General features: G+C 47.1%; 1 protein-coding gene across 1 annotated transcript in view; it reads left to right on the forward strand.

Moving 5' to 3' along the window:
* CNOT1 (CCR4-NOT transcription complex subunit 1) overlaps positions 1-21,990 on the forward strand; it is a 987,642-nt gene that overhangs the window by 660,723 nt on the left and 304,929 nt on the right. Inside the window, 1 exon segment of the mRNA XM_029609242.1 lies at positions 6,061-6,313. Coding sequence (XP_029465102.1) covers positions 6,061-6,313 — 253 coding nt within the window.

Below are 21,990 nucleotides of genomic sequence, written 5' to 3' on the forward strand. Positions count from 1 at the left end.
TTTCATATTTTTTTCATCTTAGCCAGATGGGGGTCTCTCCTTTCCTTTCAAAGGGACTCAGGTGGAGAAGAGTATGCTCAATTTCATTATTTAGATGTTTGGAGAGTAGTTATGCTGTAATTAAGTCACTAGTAGATCATAACCTTGAAGTATAATTTTAGTGGCTCTAGAAAGGTGTCAGTAGCTTCAAAGACATCAATAACTTATTGGATTAAGAAAGCGATAGGGGAAGCTTACATATCCAATGGATTGCCACTTCCCAATAAACTGAGGATGTACTCTACTAGGTGCAAGTGGCTTCATGGGCAGCACTTTGCCTGGTGTTGCCATTGAAGATTTGCTGAATAGCAACCTGGTCTTCCTTGCATACTTATTCAAAGCACTATTGTCTCGACCCTGAAGTCGGGGAAGAGGCTTCCTTTGATTTGGAAGTCTTGAGCATGGGCCTGCCAGTGTCCCACCCAGTAAAGGGATAGCTTGGGTTCATACATCCCATGCATCTGAACTGGTCTGGCTGGATAAAGCGAAAGAAGTTAATTCTTACCTGATAACTTCCTTTGCTTGAGTCCATCCAGAACAGTCTAGTACCTTCCCTGTAATGCTATGTGCAGTATTCTCCTGATTTATTTCCAGAATAACTGCTTGTGTTTGCTATTCAGCACACTAGATAAGGTAATAAACTTTATCAAGGAATGCAGGTTGTCTATCCGATTTCTTGTTTGTTAGGTTCTCCCTTGGTTTTGCTTGGAAAGTGAGGGAAAGCTTTTTTCTGTCGATAAGCAGGCTGAACTAGCCATTATATATGGGTGAATCAAGCAGCAGCAAACACTCATCTCTTTAGCATAGAGCTTTGTGCTCTACTGATCATGTGCAGGATTTGCAATGCGTGCATTGTCTTGTGAGCCTCTTCAGTCATCTTGTCACAGCACTTGCTCAAATGTATTCTCTCCTGAGAATTTTTTCTCAAAACCCAGTTTTTTCCAAAGTCTGACATTTGTTGCCTTGCTGCCTCAGCAGCCCACACACAAGCACTTTTTAGTGCTCCGAAAAAAAACCAAATGGGAAGAAAAGGAATCAACTTCTTTCACCTCTTTAGAGGCCTTTCCTCCTCAGGATGTCACAAAGAAAGAGCCAACTTTGCATAGATGCAATCAGTGTATGTGTTAAGGTAATGCCTGGAGCATGATCAACAGACATGTTATGCATGTGGGCAAATATTCCCAAGTTCTCAATGTTCCAAGGCACACCATATTGAGCTGCATAAATCTCTAAGGAGTCACAGTAGATCCTATTTCCACAATGCAACGTCATCTGCCTTGCTGGGAAGAGATCCAAGTGGAAGCTCCGCTAAGACTCTCCCATTGATGCAGGCTGAAATCATGGAGTCAAGTTCAGTTGGCCACCCTGCATTGAAGAAAAAGCACTACCAAACATTCAAAGCACAATGAGTCTGCTCCATTGATGCAACGATTAGTGCAATCTGTGTCAAGATGCTCCACGCAGGATACATTTTACTTGACTCAAGAACATCGCTAATGGTGCAGAGCCACACTTTGCGCATGAAGCAGCAATGCATTGAAGCAATTGACAGACAGAGCATCAAAACAATCAGAGCATGAAGCATCAAGGTATTCACTGCCTGGACGTGAAGCATTCCGCATCAGCACGGTCAATGCACAGTGTGCTGCAAACGAAACACCGTACCCATCGATTAATTCTGCATCTTTAGCATTCCAGCTCCTTGATGTGTCTCAAGACTAGAGTGCATGGTGCAGCAATGATGCTGTTGGCACTTCCATTGATGCAGCATCAACCCTGACTCCTTGACACAATCAGAATGTCATTCATCGAAGCAAACCAAGTCAAGTCTTAGAAACCAAAACATTCTGCTCCATCCAAGCTGTCTATTTTACAAGCTGTTCTACCAACACAACTGTATACAGCCCATCCTAGGTCAACGGGGGAAGGGGTAAGGTTTCTTCTCTCTACTCCATTCACCATAGCACTTTCTTCATCTCTGTTATGGCAGAAGATTTCTAGCTTGAAACACCAGCACCCATATGTTCCATATCTGCTTACTTCTGGCCAGCCACAGTCCCAGATGCAGGAACCAATCCTTGTATCTGAAGAAGATGTACCACAGTCCACTGCAGGTCAGAAGCCATGTTAATCTCTGGTTCAAATCATGATTCTGGTGAAAAATGTCTTCACTGCTCTTTCCAAACAGAGGACTGTCTTCAGCCTGTTCTTCAAAACCTAGTGACAGCATTTCCACCTAGCAGAGTCCCAGTTTCACCCATAGGGCTGAATGTTTCCTCAGAGCTGATTCTTGAGACTGCTACTTCATCCCATTTCACTGTGATAGTCTAGCAGATCAGAAATAATGGACTGAATACCACTTTTGCTTCCAACAGAGGAACTGCCTGATTAGTTATACTCCTGGGTGACAGATATACTCTGACTCACTGCCACAGCCACCAGACTATACATCACCTCCAGAAAACTTCTCATAAACAAAGTTCAAAAAATGGGAGCAGTCTTGGATGTCCATGTTCATAAGAACAAAGAGTTCTGCTCTGACCTGTTAGGGCTTCTACAAAATCTCGATACCCCATCTGAACCAATGTGAGAATGTGGGAAATGCCAGCTGAGAGAAAACTGGACCTAAAGTACAGAGTTCAACAATCTCCAGGATTTCAAAGGCAATATCAAATCAACCTGCTGAAGCTGCGTGATGATAAATGCACTCTGTGTTCACACATCTTCGGGGAAAGAATGTCATGATTCAGACCGGCCATGTTTTATGTCAGAAAGCAAACTGGATCGGGATCATGACCCCTCTGCCAAACATTTGAAATTAGGCTTAGAGAAATCAGGCCATCTTAAAAGCCACCTATCTCCCAGAAATATCTAGCATGCTGGCAGATTAGCTCAGCAGAATATTTTGTCCACACGCGTGATCTCTCCAATCTGTAGCAGACAAAATCTTCAGATTGTGGGGTCAGCCATCTATGGACCTGTTCGCCTCAGGAAAACAGCAAACTAAATAGATTCCGCTCAATTCTTCCAAGTGATCTGACTTGCTCAGGATGCTTTCCTCCTCAGTTGGGGGCCAGGTCTTGTATGTTTTTCTAATTACCCCTTATCGCAAAATCAGCACAGAAAGTTCAAAATCATGCTTGGCTGGTCGTCATAGCTTCAGCATGGCCCAGTCAAGCATGGTAATCATATCTTGTACAACTTTCCAGCCATCCTCCCGTACATGTCATCCTAATCTCTGCCTTCAACCTAACAACCTGGATGTGGAATGCTCAGAAATGGCTGATCTACATTTACCGATAGAAACTAGATATTTTAGTCTCATCCAGAAAGCCATCGACTCGCAGAAGCTACACATTCAAATGAAATTGATCTTCTGAATGGTGCTGATGGAATGGTTTTGATCCCTTTTTCTGCGAGCCTGAGCAGTATCTAGTCCACCTATCAAACTCTGGTCTTGCCACTTCTTTTGTATGAGTATATCTCAGTGTCATTGGAAAGCAAACAGATCTTCATTCATCCTTGATTGCTTGTTTTATGAAAGGCCTATAGCATTTAAAACCCCAAGTCCAAAAGTCTCCAATGCCATGGGACCTAAATGTAGTTCTCTCTCAAATGGTGAAACCTCCCTTTGAGCCTTTGGAATCAGCTTCTCTATTGATTTGGAAAGTGATTTTTTCAAGGGTGTCAGCTCTGCTAGAAGTCTGTGAACTCTAGGCTTTCGTCCACTATCCTCCATATCTGCAGTTCTTTCACAATAGGATAATTCTCCAAACTCATCCCAAGTTTCTACCAAAGGTATTCTTACCGTTGCATATCAGTCAATCCATCATACTGCCTGTGTTCTTCCCAAGGCCACATGCTTATGAAGGCAAGAGAGCCTTCCATACATTGGACTGCAAGTGGGCCTTGGCATATTACAAGAGACTAACTCGGCCACATCATCAAACCAATGAGCTTTTCATCTCCTACGACCCTAACTGACTGGGAGAAGCAGTCTCTAAATGTACTTTGTTAGCTGAGTGTACTCATTGCTGCTACACCTTAGCAGGACTACAACTCACAAACAGGTCGATACTCTAAGTCCGCGGTAGAAAGAGTGCGGCAGTGCCTGGCGCACCCTCATTCCCCGCACGCACAGTTCCCTTCACCTACCGCTCGATACTCTCTTCTAATTGCATGCAAATGCATGCCGCGGCTGCGAAGTGTTAGGGAAGCGTTAGGCCCGCGCAACCCATTTTACTGTATAGAGCGCCTATACAGTAACCTGGGTGCTCGGGCCTAACGCTTCACGGCCACGCTGTATCTGTCATTTCAAATGTCATTTGAAATGACAGATACCAGGAAGTCGGGATTGCCGACTTAGGGGAGGGGGAACTGGCATGGGGGAAGCCACGATGTCCGGAGGAGGGGGGCTGCAAAAGTAAGTCGCCGAGCGTAGGATTGCCGTCCTCTCCCCCCTCTCTCTCTCTCTCGCAACTTTTTTTTTCGCTTTTTTTTTTCTTCGGGAGGAGGGGGGAGGACTGGTGCTGCCCCGGAGGCCAGCATCCATGGACGCGGCCAGGGCAGGTGAGAGGGGGCTGGGGAAAAGCTTGCTGTGTACCCTTACCCCTGCCTCTTAACGCAGGGGTAGGGGTAGGCGGTAAGTTAGCAGGTTAAACGCGGGGCAAAATGGCAGCGATAGTCGGGGCGCGCGTTACAGTATCGGAGGGGAATAGCTAATTCCTTCATTATACAGCTAATTCGTTCATTTACATATATACATGCTGCGTGCGGAAAGGGTTATGCGTCTGTTTTAAGAAGCGCTAAGGACGCGTGAAACTGGAGACTGTATCGCTGGATCGCCTTGCGCGTCCGAATTGTGCGCTCCCAGCACGTTACAGACGGGAAATCTTCAACCGCACGTTACAGTATCGACCTGAAACTCAGTTAAAGCTTAAGTGAGAGCTATGGTCTCTTCAGTCACTCACCTTCGCAAAGTGTCTATTGAGGATATCTGCAGAGCTGCAACATGGTTTGCTGTCTGGATAATATCACAGATTGACAATAGATTTGGACAAGTAGTTTTGCATAATCTTTTCCTGCTGTAGTCCACTTTCCACTGTGGTGTTCAGGTTGGTTACTAAATAAATGCTCTGCTGCAATTCTAAGCTTGAGAATCCCCACCTATAATGGTTAATTTAGCCTGCTTAATGTCAGAGAAAGTAAGTTTGCTTACTGCAAAAGGTGGGTTCCATACATAACAAGATGAATTAGCTATGGAATACCCAACTCTCCACTCCCTGAAGAGTTGATTACATAATTAGATTTAGCTCTGGTACAGATTGAAGAGGCTCATGAGGCAGCACCCACATGATGATTCCCACATACGCTTAGTAGAGAAGAGTCCGTTCGGTGTCACCAGATGATGTCACTCACATGTAATGGCTAAATCATTCTTCTTTTCCTTAGAAATCAGTTTACAGTAAGCAGACTTGGTGTGTAATAAAATGTTTCTTTGCTTGTTACATAGAATACTGGCAGGCAGGGAACCTGTATAAGGTAACATCAGCAAACCTGTTAGTCTCTGTTTTCTGGTTGGGAGACATATCCCACGCATCTGGACTGATCAGGCTAGACTCATGGAAAGGAAATTATCAGGTAATTAATCTCTTCTTCTTTAGAAGAGATTAAAACGTTAAAAGGAAAGATTTTAACCTAATACTTTAACCTAGAGGTTACTTGGTGTTAAAGCCAGACCTATGCCTTTTGTGATGTATGAGACCTAATTAATACTACCTGGAAAGAAACTTTGTGTAACCAAATTATCATAAATTAGTTAATTGCAAGTTAATTATCTAAACCATTCATTGAAGTTTAGGTTATGTTTTGTTTTTCTTCTGCTACATAATTTTTAATGGAAATTAGGCTCTATGCTCACAAAGAGCAACCCTGAAATGAGAAGGGAAAACTTACTCTTAGAAAGCTTAGTCTTGTACAAATGAAATTTTAATGCCTGTTATGTCATCTCTTCTTGTGCAGTTAAATCTAAAGTTTGAAATTGAGGTGCTATGTAAGAATCTGGCCATAGATATTAGTGAGTTGAAGCCAAGTAGTCTCCTGAAGGACAAGGACAGGCTGAAGAGCTTGGATGAGCAGCTTTCTGCTCCCAAAAAGGATATCAAACAACCGGAGGATCTACCACCTATCACTACAACCAGCGAATATGCCATCCGCACAGCCGGGAAATTGTGGTCATCTGTGGAGAAACAGGAGTCTGATGCAGTCTTTACAGGTACATTATCTATAGGCTTTTATTATGTTAAAATGTAAAGCATTAAGACAATTCAGTGTGATTTTCGTCTATTTTTCTGACATAATCTAGAACTGGAAATAGGGACAAAGTAATACTTGAAACTTGTGTTATTTGCTATGTCCTGTGTGAGCAATATCCCATGAACCAATTAAGAAATTTCCAGAGCCTTTTAGGAAAACTGGTTGCCAGGAGGGTGTTTTTGTTTGTTTTTGGTTTTTTTAGTTTGTTTTATTTTGTTTCTCCTCAACATCCTGAGAAACTGCCACTGCCATTTTGGGATATTTGTCTTCTCCCAGGACAAGCAGGATGTTAGTCCTCACATATGGGTGACATCATCCTTGAAACCCAATGTTTTCTGTAAAGCCTGTTGCTGTTATATGTTTTACTGTGTAAACTGTTATATGTAAAGCCTGTTGCTAATTTATTGTTTCACTGTAAACCGAGGTGATGTATAGCTATACGTACCACGGTATAGAAGAATCTATAAATAAATAAATAAATCATCAGATGGAGCCCTGTCACGGAACACTTTTGTCAAAGTTTCTAGAACTTTGAGTGGCACACTGAGCGGGCCCAGCATGCCACTAACCCTGCAGCCACCAATGGTTCCCTTTCATTCTCTTTTTTTCCTTGCATCAGTTACCTCGTGGTTTAAGAGCTCTGTGAGAAATTTCTCACAACTTTCCTCACGGAACTATTTGAAGTTTACTTAAAAAATCCCTCATTGGTGTCCCCATCATGCTCCATTCCCTCTGATGCTCGGTAAGTGTTTTTTCTGGTACTTGCAGTCTGTTCCTGGTGGCTTACCACTTCGGAGCCAGACTGTCACCAACTGCGCGCCCGCCAAATTTTAACATGGCGACCGGGTTTAGGAAATGCCCCGAGTGGCCAAGGACCCTGTCCATAATGGACTCGCATGAAGTCTATCTCTTGTGCTTAGGCCTCTCACACAACATTTGTCAATGCCCTAGTTGTGCCCAAATGATCCCCAAAAGCCGTCTCACTCACCTGGACAAAATGGAGAAGGGAACATACTGCTCGCATTGACACCAGTTCAAATATAGACACCAGCACAAACGAGCGTCCCTGACCAATGCCGGCACAGATACCGCAGCAGCATAGACTTCCATCGAGCCACCTGCAAAGAGAGGGCCTGGGAAGAGGATCCTCCATACTCCTTTGGATCCGGGACCCCTAGGCGTCCCCCCCCAGATGCCGGGCACTGAGCCTCCATGGGCCCCCGTGCAGGCTCCAGTGACGCTTAGCTTGCCTCCTATCCTGATCGCCGTGCCACTCATGCCGGCTTCCCAGGAAAAATTGGACCGCATAGTCCAAGAGGCAGTGCTGAAAGCCTTATGAGGCTTCCAGTTGCCACCGGTGCCGGCCCCCATACCAGCCCCGGAACTGGCTTCCTCTATGATGGTACCGCGCCTCGATACACTTGGTGCCTTATGAATTCCTCTGCCACCGGACATGCTGGCATTCAGTCATCCATCGAGCTCTCTGCAGGTCCCGATTCCAGTATCGGGTTCCTCGGAGGAGGAAGGATCAATTCCCAGCCACATCCCTCCTCGGGCACCATCGATGCCGGAGCCCATACCAGGGCCATCAGGGCTACTGGTACCCAAGCACACCTCATTTACCCTGATGCCCTCTATGCCAGCACCAATGCCCTCTATGCCTTCCCGCCCTCTCGACTTTGGCATGCTTCCTTCATCAGGAGCTCCACCGGGAGAAGGAGAAAGCCCCTATAATCCATGGACGATGCATCCTCAGATGATTCATCACGGACATCAGAGGACCTACTCTGAGCCTTCACCGCTGGAGGAAAGGCGAAGATCTCCTCCAGAAGACCTCTCCTTTGTCAGTTTTGTCATAGAGATGTCTGAAACTATACCTTTTACATTAGTCATGGAGGTCTTACAATTTGTAGATGCTCCAAAAGAAATAATGGCACTACCGATACATGAAGTTCTTTTGGACCTCATGCACCGCCTGTGGGAACATCCAGGTACGGTACCCCCAGTCAATAAAAAGACAGATGCTACCTACCTGGTTCAACAAGCCCGAGGTTTTCAAAAGTCAGCTGCCCCACCACTCTGTAGTTGTGGTATCAACTCACAGAAAGGCTAAACTATTGCGTCCACATGCCTCTGCTCCTCCTGATAAGGAACAGAAAGCATTGGATGCGTTGGGACGAAGAATTTTCCAAAGGTCCATGTTGATATCGCGAATTGCAGCATATCAATTATTCATAACCCAATATAGTAGAAATCTCTGGAAACAAGTCCAGGAAATTGCTGAGACATTACCACAGCAACAGGAAACCTTGTCCTCCATTCCTACAAAAAGGAATGGAAGCAGGTAAACATGAATTCAGAGCTGCCTACGATTCTTTTGAAACAGCATCCAGAGTCGCTGCAGCGGGCATCAGTGCTAGACGCTGGGCCTGGCTTAAGGCCTCAGATCTACCCTGTACTGGAGACAAACTGGGGATAAGATCCAGGATGCAATGGCCCAGTTAAAGGACCATCATGAGACCCTGTGCCAGTTGTCAACTGTCTCCTCAAATGTTCCTCCGTAGCACGCAGGGCCACGCCAAGAAACAATTCTACAGGCCACGCAGATATTACCCTCCTGTGTCCCATGCACGACTGGCTCGGGCAACTCAGAGGGGACATGCGCACCAAACAGAACATCTAGGCCACAGCCAACTCCACAAGCTGGTCCCGCATCTGGATTTTGACTCTTTCCAGAGAGCAGCAGCCATTTTCCAGTGGGTGGGGGGGGGGCCCCAGCCTGTGCCACTTTGCAACAAATTGGCATCCAATCACCACAGACCAGTGGGTACTGTCCATCATAACCCACTGTTACTGTCTAAATATTTCAAAAATACCCCAGCCTTCCCACCCATTCCATCCTAAAACTGGGATGACCACACAGGGAAACTCGAGTCAGGGCTGTGGAACCAGTTCCACCGAATCACGAGGGAAAAAGGGTTCTACTCCAGATATCTTCTAATTCCAAAAAGGACCAGCGGCTTCTGGCCTATTCTGGACCTCCATGCCTTGAATACATTTCTTCGCAAGGAATGGTTCAGGATGGTATCTCTGGGCACCAAGCTTCCTCTACTTCAACAAGGGGATTGGCTCTACTCTCTGGACCTGCAAGACATATATGCCCATATTGCGATATCCCCGCTTCATCGCAAATATCTGCGATTTGTGGTGGGCCGCAGTCACTGTCGATACAAAGTACTACCATTCGGCCTAGCCTCGGCACCTCGAGTCTTTACAAAGTGCCTGGCAGTCGTTGCTGCGCAGTTACACAGCAGAGGTGCGCACGTTTTTCCATACCTGGACGACTGGCTCATAAAAAGCCAGTCAAAACAAGGAGCCCTCGACTCTCTCGGTCTCACCATAAGGCTTCTAAACTCATTGGGATTTCTAATAAATTACCCAAAATCCCAGTTGACGCGTCTCATCTTCTCTCCTTTATAGGAGCAGACCTAGACACGACACTATCCAGAGCATTCTTACCCAACGACCATGTGACTATGCTGTCCAACCTTGCCAACTTTATTCGCCGTCAAAAAAGAGCCTCAACTGACCAGCTACTCAGGTTGCTCGGCCACATGGCATCAACATTCCATGTCACCCCTATGGCACGCCTGGCCATGAGAGTAACCCAATGGACTTTGAAATCCCAGTGGCGACAAGCTTCTCAGCCGCTGTCGTTCCTAGTACACATAATCAGCCAGCTTCGTCTGTCCCTTGCCTGGTGGACACACAAAGCCACCACAAGTGGGTCTTCCTTTCCAGCAACCGGTTCCTCAGGTGACCTTAACTACGGACTCCTCCAACTTAGGTTGGGGAACCCACGTCCAAGGCCTTTAAACTCAAGGGACTTTTGGACAACAGCCGAAGCGACCCATCAAATCAACTTTCTGGAGCTTCGAGCAATGCGGTACGCCCTTTATGCATTTCAGGATTGCCTCTCCAACAAAGTTGTCCTGATTCAAACAGACAACCAAGTTGCAAGGTAGTACCTGAACAAACAGGGAGGCACGGGCTCTTATCTGCTTTGCCAGGAGCCGGCACAGATTTGGGCCTGGGCACTGAGAGTAGTGCTAAAGTTGTGCAAGTGGTCTCATGCATTTTTAAGATGAGATTATTGTGAGGCTCTATGCAAGTGTGATTTAATCTTATAATGGTAAATGTAGCTCCCAGAATCACTGGTATCTAATAAATATATCTAAGCAGGTTACAGGGGAAAAATGTACTCCAATTTGTTCAATTGAAAGTGAGAAGTATTTTTTAGTTTATCATACTGAAAAGCTAGAGGCACACAATAATATTCATTAGCCAAATCTAAAACTGTATACTAGTTGCCCAAAGATTCTGTTTTAAGAATTGTAGCTGGATTTACACTGACGGTCCGCCTCAGCCGACTTTTCCAGCCACACAAATGGTCTCTGGATCCCTCGGTTACGAGCAGAATCTTCCACTGTTGGGGTCATCTGACCATCGACCTCTTTGCATCCAGTCAGAGCCACAAAGTGGAAAGCTTCTGCTCCCTGCACAAGGACCAGCATGCACCAGCCAGAGATGCCTTCGCCCGTCCCTGGAACAAAGGCCTGCTTTATGCATATCCGATTCCACTAATAAGCAAGACTGGTGAAGCTACAACAGGACTGGGGCTTAATGATTCTCATAGCCCCGTACTGGCTGCGCAAAATTTGGTTTCCCATACTTCATGACCTTTCTGTCCAGGACCCCATTCGCCTGGGCACATCGCCCAACCTCATAACACAGAATCATGGCAAGTTACACCACCCAAACCTCCAGGCCCTCTCTCTGATGGCCTGGATGTTGAAAGGGTGATACTACAACCACGCAACCTTTCAAGTGATGTATCTCGAGTCCTAGTAGCTTCATGAAAGCCTTCCATGCGGAAATCCTACCGCTCTAAATGAGAGATTTACCTTGTGGTGCACACAAAAGGGCTTCAATCCCTTTTCTTGCCTCACATTGAGTCTGTTAGGTTATCTCTGGCACCTCTCGGAATCCCGTCTCCAGACATCATCTATCCGAGTGCACCTTAGTGCCATCTCTGCTTACCATCAAGGAATAGGGGATGCCCCGAACGGCTCAACCCCTGGTGAGTCACTTCATGAGAGGCTTAGTACAGCTTAAGCCTCCTCTATGGCCACAGATCATGGCATGGGACCTCAATATGGTACTTGCATGGCTCATGCACACTCCTTTTGAGCCCTTGCACTCCTGTGAGCTCATATACCTTACGTGGAAAGTTCTTTTCCTAGTAGCCATCACATCTGCTCACAGAGTGAGTGAGTTACAGGCCCTTGTGACCTACTCACCCTACACAAAGTTCCTCCATAACTGGGTGGTTCTCCGCACTTACCCTAAATTCCTTCCTAAGGTGGTAACTGATTTCCATTTAAATCAGTCCATAGTATTGCCCATTTTCTTTCCAAGACCTCACACTCTCCACACCTTGGACTGTAAGCGTGCTCTTGCGATTTACTTAGACCGCACTACAGCCCACAGGAAGTCCACCCAACTCTTCTTATTTTTTGATAAGAACAAACTTGGGAATGCGGTGGGCAAGCAAACACTGTCAAACTGGTTGGCAGACTGCATCACATTCTGTTACCAGCAAGCAGGCCTTCCACTGAGGGACGAGTGAAGGCACACTCAGTCAGAGCAATGGCAACGCCAGTAGCACACTACCATTCAGTACCGATAGATGACATCTGCTGGGCTGCTACATGGAGCGCTCTCCATATCTTCGCAGCTCACTACTGCCTGGATAAGGCTGAGCAACAGGATTCCGTCTATGGCTAGTCTTTCCTAAGAAATTTGTTTCCAGTGTAGGAACCCAACTTGTCCTACTTCGACCCGCTGTGAATTTCAGGCTGCCTCATCCTTGCCAATAGCACCCCAGTTGTTGTGCCTGTTGCACATGTTCAGTGCTACTTGGCCTCATACGTATGACTCGGCTTGTAGCTTGCTATTCACCCTTATGTGAGGGCTACCATACTACTTGTCCTGGGAGAACGCAGAGTTGCTTACCTGTAACAGGTGTTCTCCAAGGACAGCAGGATGTTAATTCTCACGAAACCTGCCTGCTACCCCGTGGAGTTGGGTTCGCTTACGTTTTATTATTTTATTTTTCACTCATACTTTTGCTACAAACGAGACTGAAAGGGGGACCCCTGTTGGCTGCAGGGTGTGTGGCATGCTGGGCATGCTCAGTGTGCCACTCAAAGTTCTAGAAACTGACAAAAGTGTTCCATGAAAGGGCTGCATCTGATGGGGTCCTAGATCAGTATCCCTTCTCTCCTCAGATCAGAAGAAGGATCGATGGGATTCTCCTCTGACCCCCTGCCTGAGTCCTCAGAACACCCTTCTCCACCTGAGAGCCTCTCTTATTCCAGATTTCTGGATAAGTGGGTATAACCTGTTTGGAATTTACATTTTTCATCTTTAGGGAATTAGCCATTAACTATCTTATTATAAAATTGATAATTTAAGAGGATTATTAGAATAGCCAGTTAGCAATTTGAATGTTATATTGAATAACTGTTTGATCATATGGATTCAGCTACTCTGTTTTCTGATCTGTATGGTAGTATTTTAAATAGTGCAAATTGAAAGTTCTAGGGGAAATAGATCAAATTCTCATTGTATATGTGTGTGAGGGGATTGACTGGGAAAGGGGGAGAAGAGTTAGAGGGATTGATTTGTCTAAGAGGGGAGCTGATACCAGGGGTGAATGTGTATTTGGGAGGGCATTTGTAATACACATTGGGGGTGGGTTATTCTGCATAAAGACACAAGCTAATGACATATTATTCCAGGGATGGGGATTTGAAGGGGAGATAGCTGGCTCTGAGAGAGGATGGGGTGAAGTGGGGATGCAAAAGGGATGAAGACTGAGAAACATATCCTTCCCTTTGTCTGCAAATGTTTTGCAGATTTCTCCTAGTCTAAGAAAAAATACTAGCACTGTATAAAGGAAAGGTTGCTAAGGGTGGCCTGTCCCTGCTGGTGTGTATGGGTTATGAGTCTGGAAAGATCTGAGTATTGTATTGTTCTGTAAATAAGAAGTGATACCAAATTGTATTTAGCATTTTTAAAATCATAATTTCCTAGCGTGTAGCAGATGGACTCAGGACCAATGGGTATAGTGTACTCCTGATAGCAGTTGGGAGACCGAGTCAGATTTCAAGCTGACGTCAGCCTACATATACCTGTGCAAGAAGCTTAGCTCTTCAGTATTTCTCAGTCTCCTAAGCAGTTAGGGACACTAGGGACACTACACACACTAACACAGTGGTAGAAAATCCAAACTAAAGAAGAAAGAAATCTTACCTCTACAAGGCAAGCCCCACTCTCCTGCGGTGATACCTAAGGGTCCCTCCCCCAGTCTAGAATTCCTGAGGTGATTTCTGAGATCCCTCAGAGGCAAGCCTCAGTCCGGTAGCCAGTTCCTGGTGTGGACTTAGCCCCCAGAGTGGCTGAGAGGCAGCGGGTATGATACCGAGCGCGGCGGTGAAGATATTTTCCCTCTCCCGCCCTCCACACACCCCCCCCCCGCAGCAGGACCCCCCAGGCACGAAACCGGGAAGTGCAGAGACAAGGTAGAAAACTTTCTTCAAAGTTTCCAGTCTCCAAGGCTCAGTTAGCTGCACAGATCGTCCTGGCGTCTGTTAAATCGGGTTGAGCAGCCCTGTCTGGGCTAGACCCCGATCCAGTGCAAGGGTCCTCACACATGGAGACCCTCCGGGAAGGTCGCCATCTTGCCCACGTGGTTGTCGGCGATATTTCTCCCCCCACCCCCAATCGCCGTATTGTCCGCTCAACTGAGCCGTGCACAGAGCGACGAGCCAGGCGCACAAACGACTTGTTCGCACAACGGCATGTGCATCTGTGCCATGCGCACAGATAGCGGCCTGCACGCACTTCGGCACACCCGGAGTGCACAACGAAGTCTCCTAGTGCGCGCAGACAGGTTTTGAGCCACTCCACGCGCACAAATCATGGCGCCGCCGGCCAAGAAAGCCAAGGGACAAGCCCTCTGCCCAGCCTGCCACCTGGGAGCTGCGCATACCCAAAGTGGCCTCTGCCCTATGCCTGCAGTGCGAAGAGACTTGGGGAATCGAAGCAAGGCCCCCCCCTCTCAGCCAGTAGAGGAATCCGGCCCCACCAATGATAGTACCTCGGACCTCTGTTTCTCCGGCTCAGACCCTCCTCAGATGGGCTCCACCCAGGGACCTTTTCCTGGATGGAATTCTTCAAAGGACTGCAAACCTTTGTCCAGGTGCAGTCGGTGCCGCCTGCGACACAGCTACAGTCTCCACCAGAAGCGCAAGACCTTCCAAGCCCCTCTTGGACCCCCCGAGACGTGCCCCTGCCGGGAAAAAGCCTCCCCCCTAGGGGACATGGACACCTAGGGGGAAGAGCCTGACTCCCTGGAAGAAGGGTAAATCCCTCCAGGGATGGAACCATACCGAACCGTGATGCAATTCTTCTCCAAAGACGAGTTACTGGATCTCATGTCTCTGAACCTGAAGACTCTGGCTATTCCTGGCACAAGTACCACGGCAGAGCCAAAGATGAACCCAGTTTTGGCTGTCTCCGTCAGGCCTCATGCTATTTCCCAATGCTGCAGGCTGTACTACAACTGATTGACCTGGAATGGAATGCCCCGGAGGCCAGCTTCAAAGGAGGACGGCCCTAGAAGCCCTATACTCCTTGAAACCCACAGCAAAGAACTCCTAGGGTTCCCAAAAATGGACGCCATGGTCTGCACTATCTCAAAGCGCACTACCATCCCAGTCAGAGGAGCTGCACTCTAGGATGCCCAGGACAGACGTCAAGAATCCATCCTTAAACAGTCATTTGATGTCGCAGCAATGACCCTGCTGATTGCTTCCTGTTGCACCGTTGTGACACGTGCCTGCTTGCTCCTCTCCAGGGACGCAACCATTTCCGCCGAAACAGAACCGGCGATATCTTTCCTCATGGATGCGACCTCTGACCTGGTGCGCACCTCAGCCAGGGGCATCTCATCCATAGTGGCAGCCAGAAGGCAACTATGGCTCCGAAATTGATCAGCCGACGCGACCTCCAAAACTAAACTCACGAGAATGCCTTTTAAAGGATCCCTCCTGTTCTGCAAGGGTAGAGACCGAGCACTGGACAGCATGGTACAAGATTCATTACTACTGTGAATCATCTATTATTACAAATAGGTTATTTGGTGTGATCCACATCATCCAAACTTGATTTGAGTCCAAAGAGTGTTTAAGCCCCTGAGACAGCAGCTGTGTAAGCTGCAAAACTCGGCCTGAGTCGGGCAAATGTTTTTTAAAAAGTCTTTACTCTAATAAATACTTGACAAGACCAAGGCATCTATCTTTTTTGTTTTCCTAACAAGAAGGCCATGGTACGCAGACATGCGTAGACTTCTTGCAGGGAGCCCTCTGTGCCTACCTCCTCACAGGGACCTTCTCTGGCAAGGACCAATCCTCCACGAAGACCCAACTCGATTCTCTTATGGTCTGGCCACTGAGAGGACTCGCCTGAAGAAGAGCGGATACTCTAAGGGAGTGATTGACACCTTGCTCCGCTCACGCAAGTTCTCCACGTCTCTAGCTTACATACGAATATGGAAAATATTCAAAGCCTGGTGTGAGGACCATGAGATCCTTCCGCGGACGGTCAAAATCCCCATGATCCTGGAATTTCTGCAGGACGGCTTGAAGAAGGGGTTGTCTTTCAACTCCCTCAAGGTTCAGGTGGCCACGCTGGCCTGCTTCAGAGCCAAAGTGGACGGCATCAGTCTATCAACCCATCCAGATGTTTCCCGCTTCCTGAGAGGGGTCAGACATATCCGACCACCATTAAAGTGGCTGATGCCCCTATAGAATCTCAATCTAGTACTAGACTTCCTAGCGGGAGTTTCCTTCAGACCTACTCACGGTCTGTCACTACGGCTCCTGACCTTGAAGATTGCATTCCTAGTGGCAATATGTTCAGCCCGTCGCATCTCCGAGCTTCAAGCCCTATCCTGTCGAGAACCATTCCTCAGGTTCACACCTGGATCCATACAACTACGCACAGTCCCCTCCTTTCTTCCGAAGGTGGTTTCTCAATTTCATGTAAACCAAACCATATCGCTACCATCTCCAGACGAATATAAGGACTCGGAAGACTCACGCCGGCTTCGCCATCTAAACGTCGGCAGACTCCTAGTCCGATACCTGGAAAGATCGGAATCCGTACGAAAGACGGACCACCTATTCGTCCTTCACAGCAGGAAGAAACAAGGGGAAGTGGCCTCGCAGGCAACCATAGCACGCTGAATCAAAGAAGTAATCAAGGCGGCCTACATAGAGGCAGGGAAGCCTCCACCTCTACAAGTCAAGGCCCATTCCACAAGGGCCCAGGCAGTGTCCTGGGCAGAAACCAAGATGCTGTCATCTGCCGAGATCTGTTGGGCGGCGACATAGTCCTCCATACATACCTTCTCCAGGTTCTACTGCCTGGATGTCCAGGCCCGGGTGGACACCTCATTTACAAGGGCAGTACTAAGTGGGTCACAGGCAGTCTCCCACCCGGTTCAGGAGTAGCTTTTGTACATCCCATTGGTCCTGAGTCCATCTGCTAGGAAATGGAGAAATTACTTACCTGATAATTTCGTTTTCCTTAGTGTAGACAGATGGACTCAGCATCCCGCCCACGGCTGCCCCAAAATCAGGAAACCTCGGGTGACAATCCCCGAGAGCAAGACAAGCACGGGTAAGCCAGGTATTACCCCTAGTTCAAGACACCCATAGTTGCTGGGTGTTGGCGTTTTTCGGTTGAGGGCACTGGCGGTCTCCAATTTGGAAATCAGTTGAACCAGTCCTAGTTAATCAAGTTAGCCAAGTTAATTAAGTTATTAAAACACACATATATCCACAATTGCTTTTCGAGGAGAATACTGAAGAGCTAAGCTTCCTGCATGGGTATATGTAGGCTGACATCAGCTTGAAATCTGACTCAGTCTCCAACTGCTATCAGGAGTACACTATACCCATTGGTCCTGAGTCCATCTGTCTACACTAAGAAAAACAAAATTATCAGGTAAGTAATTTCTCCATTGCTATTTAAATCCACGAAAACAAGATTGCAAAGTTGTACTCCATGGGTCTCAATTTTCCAAAGGTGTGTTTAGGGATAGGGTCCTTTCCACTTGTGTGTGCATGTGACTAGTACCCATTGCTTTCTCTCCCTTCCCCTCTGTCTTCAGTTATTTTTCCCTTTTCTCATTGCCTACCTTCCTCCTCTTTTCCTCCTGCATTTTTCTCCTGTGAGAAAAATGTTTATCCCAGGACAAGCAGGATGCTAGTCCTCACATATGGGTGACGTCATTGAACGGAGCCCAGGCGGGAAAACTTTCTGTCAAAGTTTCTAGAAACTTTTGACTGGCCCAGTGAGGCCACTGAGCATGCCCAGCATGCTATGATATTCTCTGCCACAGGTGTCTCTCTTCAGTCTTTGTTTTTTCCGCGCTGCAGCCAGCATCGCGGAACCGGAGCCGTTGAGTTTTGCTCAACCTTCTCGTGACTATTTTAGTCTAGAAAAAAAAGTGATATTCTCTCTCTCAAAATCTCTCGGGGTCTCTCCTTACCGGCCGGTAAGTAACCCAGTCTTGATTTAATTTTCGGAGAGTAGAAAAAATTTACCTCAGTCGAATCGACGGCCGTCATTCGATAAAAATGTCGACAGGATTTAAAAAATGTCCTGTTTGTACTAGGAAAATGTCACTCACAGACCCGCACACCGAATGTGTGATGTGTTTGGGTGACAAACATGACGTACAAAATTGTCCGCAATGTGCAGAAATGACGCCGAAATCGAGGAAAACCAGGCTTGAAAAAATGGAACATTTGTTCAGCCTGCAACTTATACCTTCCCCGTCGCAGTCGTCGAGGTCGTCTCCGGCTGGAGCGACTAAGCGAGTGATACTTAAAAAAACCTCGCCCGGGACCGTCGGGGGATCATTCCTCTCCTTCCTCGTCTTCGACGTCGACAAAATCGTCCGAAAAATCGAAGTCAAAACATCGACATCGACACAGAAGCCCCCCGTTGTCTGACTCTGCTTCCCAGCAGCCCTCGACAGCTAAGCGGCCTAGAACACAGGAAACGTCGGAGTCTTCCACGCCTCGGCCTACCTCGACTCCATTGATGACACCAGATCCAATACAAACTACGTGTCAGGAACTGGTACCTCAGCCTGCGCCACCGCCCACGACCGCTCTGCATTCAACGGTTGTGCGGCCGGAATTGTCCGATTTCATCCGACAAGCGATTTCTCAGGCTTTCAAAGAACAGTTTACAATGCCGACTTCATTGTCGATGCCGATGATTTCCACATCGATGCCGGCAAATTTGCCGATGCCGGTGGGCACACCGATGCCGGGGCCATTCTTGACCCCGACGGTACACACAGACTCGACGTCGACACCGAAGATCATAACGTCATCGACATCGATATACACACAAATTCCAGCGATATCTTCCATGTTACCACCGGCAACGGACTCGACACCAAGGGCACCACCCTCGACAGCTTCATCGAGGACACCCATCCTTCCATCGACAATAACAGAGCAGGACACTAGTGATACTCAAGAATTGGCACTTTTTCAACGCCTTTTGAAAAAATATCGCAAAGTTGTCGACACAGCTCCTCAAAAAGCCATGGAAGTGACTCCTCCCACAATTTCTTTCGATGACCCATTACCTGGGCCATCGGGTATTTTTACAAAGAAAATCCCAAGAACTCCTTATCAACAGCCAGAGGAAGAAGATTCTTGGGATGATCCAGGATCAGATACTTCTTCTGAAGAGTTCATGTCCGAACCATCACCGCCTGAAGAAAGGAAAAGGTCACCACCTGAGGACTTATCTTTTTCAAGTTTTGTCCAAGAGATGGCGGATACAATTCCATTTAAGCTCTCATCAGAAGATGATTCAAGACAGCATACCTTAGAGGTGCTGCAATTCGTGGACCCGCCAAAACAAGTTCTGGCAATCCCCATCCATGAAGTCCTGTTGGATCTACAGCAACGAGTGTGGGAACACCCATGCACTGTTCCTGCGGTCAATAAGCGTCTAGACACTACCTACCTAGTGCAGCAGGCACCAGGCTTTCAAAAGGCACAGCTACCACATCAATCTGTGGTAGTAGAATCTGCCCAGAAAAAATCTAAAAGGGTACGTCCACATTCTTCAGCTCCTCCAGGGAAGGATCATCGTTTTCTGGACTCCCTAGGCAAAAAAGTGTACCAAGGTGCACTTTTATCTTCCAGAATCTCTGCCTATCAACTGTACATGACACAGTACCAAAGGGATCTCTGGAAGCAAATGGAGCACTTCACAAATTCTCTTCCAGAGCAGTTTCAAGAATCTGCACAATCCATTATCACCAAAGGCCTCGAGGCAGGGAAACATGAGGTAAGGGCTGCTTATGACAACTTTGACACAGCCTCAAGAACAGCAGCAGCTGGCATTACAGCAAGAAGATGGGCCTGGTTGAAGGCATCAGATCTCAGGCCTGAAGTACAAGACAAGCTAGTAGATCTGCCATGCCGTGGGGATAACTTGTTTGGAGAGAAAGTACAGGATGCTGTCCAACAACTTAAGGATCACACGGAGACCTTAAGACAGCTATCACAACTGCCTCAAGAACCAACCGCCCAGGCCCCTAGACGTTTTCCCCGAAGGGAACCTAGACACCCATATTACAGGCCAAGAAGGTACTATAATCAGCCTACCAGACCTAGACCACCTAGGCCTACCCAGCGCTCTCAGGCCAGACAACAAAGACCAGCCCGTGCTCAGCCTCCTCCACAGACTGGTCCAGCCACGGGTTTTTGAACACAAATCCAGAGATCAGACCCACCCTCCAAAACCCCAAACACATACCAGTGGGAGGAAGGATTTCCTATTTCCAATCAAATTGGGAAAACATAACCACAGCCAATGAGCACTTTCCATTGTAGCTCACGGTTACAAACTAAATTTTCTCTCAATTCCTCCAGAATTCCCACCAACTTCCTACCCACAACAATATTCCCAAATAATTCAGTTACAAATAGAATTATCCACCCTTCTGACAGCCAGGGCCATTCAACCAGTGCCCAGGTCTCAGCAGGGCAGAGGATTCTATTCCAGATATTTCCTCATTCCAAAGAAAACTGGAGGCCTACGTCCCATCCTAGACCTCAGAAATCTCAACAAATTTCTAAAGAAAGAAAGGTTCAGGATGGTTTCGCTAGGCACAATGCTACCACTTCTTCAAGCAGGGGATTGGCTCTGTTCTCTGGATCTTCAAGATGCTTACGCCCATATACCAATATACCCTCCTCATCGCAAGTATCTGCGCTTCAAGGTGGGCCTTCAACATTACCAATACAGAGTACTGCCATTCGGACTAGCTTCTGCTCCCAGAGTGTTCACCAAATGTCTGGCAGTAATAACAGCACACCTACACAAGCAAGGTGTACATGTTTTCCCATATCTAGACGATTGGCTCATCAGAAGCCAATCTCAACAAGGAGCAATACAGTCTCTCAACAAAACTATTGCTCTACTGCACTCCATGGGATTTCTCATCAATTATCCAAAATCACATCTAACTCCAAACCATCTCCTACAATTCATAGGAGCGAATTTAAACACCAACCTATCAAAGGCATTTCTACCAGAAGATCGAGCAAACACACTGTCTCTACTGGCAAGCTCGATTCACTCCAAGAAACAAGCAACAGCTCATCAGTTTCTCACATTACTAGGCCACATGGCATCTACAGTTCATGTCACTCCTATGGCAAGACTGGCCATGAGGATAACTCAATGGACTTTAAGATCACAATGGATCCAAGCCATTCAACCACTTTATTCTCCAATTCAAGTAACCCACCAACTACGTTCTTCTCTACTATGGTGGGTGAACAAGGACAATCTGTGCAAGGGCCTACCCTTTCAACAACCAGTCCCACAAGTAACTCTGACTACAGGTGCATCCACCTTGGGTTGGGGAGCTCACATAGGGAATCTCCAAACACAAGGAACATGGACAAAGCTCGAAGCAACATTTCAAATCAATTTCCTGGAACTTCGAGCTATACGTTATGCCCTACATGCCTTCAAGGACTGCCTTTCAAACAAGACTGTGCTGATCCAAACAGACAACACAGTAGCCATGTGGTACATCAACAAACAGGGAGGGACTGGCTCGTACCTCCTTTGTCAAGAGGCAGCTCAGATATGGGGTTGGGCCTTGAACAACTCCATTTTTCTCAAGGCCACTTACCTAGCAGGCATTCACAATGTAGTGGCGGACAGACTCAGTCGTCAATTCAAACCACACGAATGGTCACTAGATCCCACAGTAGTGACCAGGATATTTCAACGTTGGGGACAACCAACAGTAGACCTCTTTGCATCACATCTGAATCACAAAGTGGACAACTACTGTTGTCTATACAACCTAAACAGGCCATCCAAGGACGCCTTTGCTTGCCCTTGGAACTCAGGCCTATTATTTGCGTATCCTCCGATACCACTAATAACCAA

Source organism: Rhinatrema bivittatum, chromosome 7, assembly GCF_901001135.1.
Source record: "Rhinatrema bivittatum chromosome 7, aRhiBiv1.1, whole genome shotgun sequence".
NCBI classification, from domain to species: Eukaryota; Metazoa; Chordata; class Amphibia; order Gymnophiona; family Rhinatrematidae; genus Rhinatrema; species Rhinatrema bivittatum.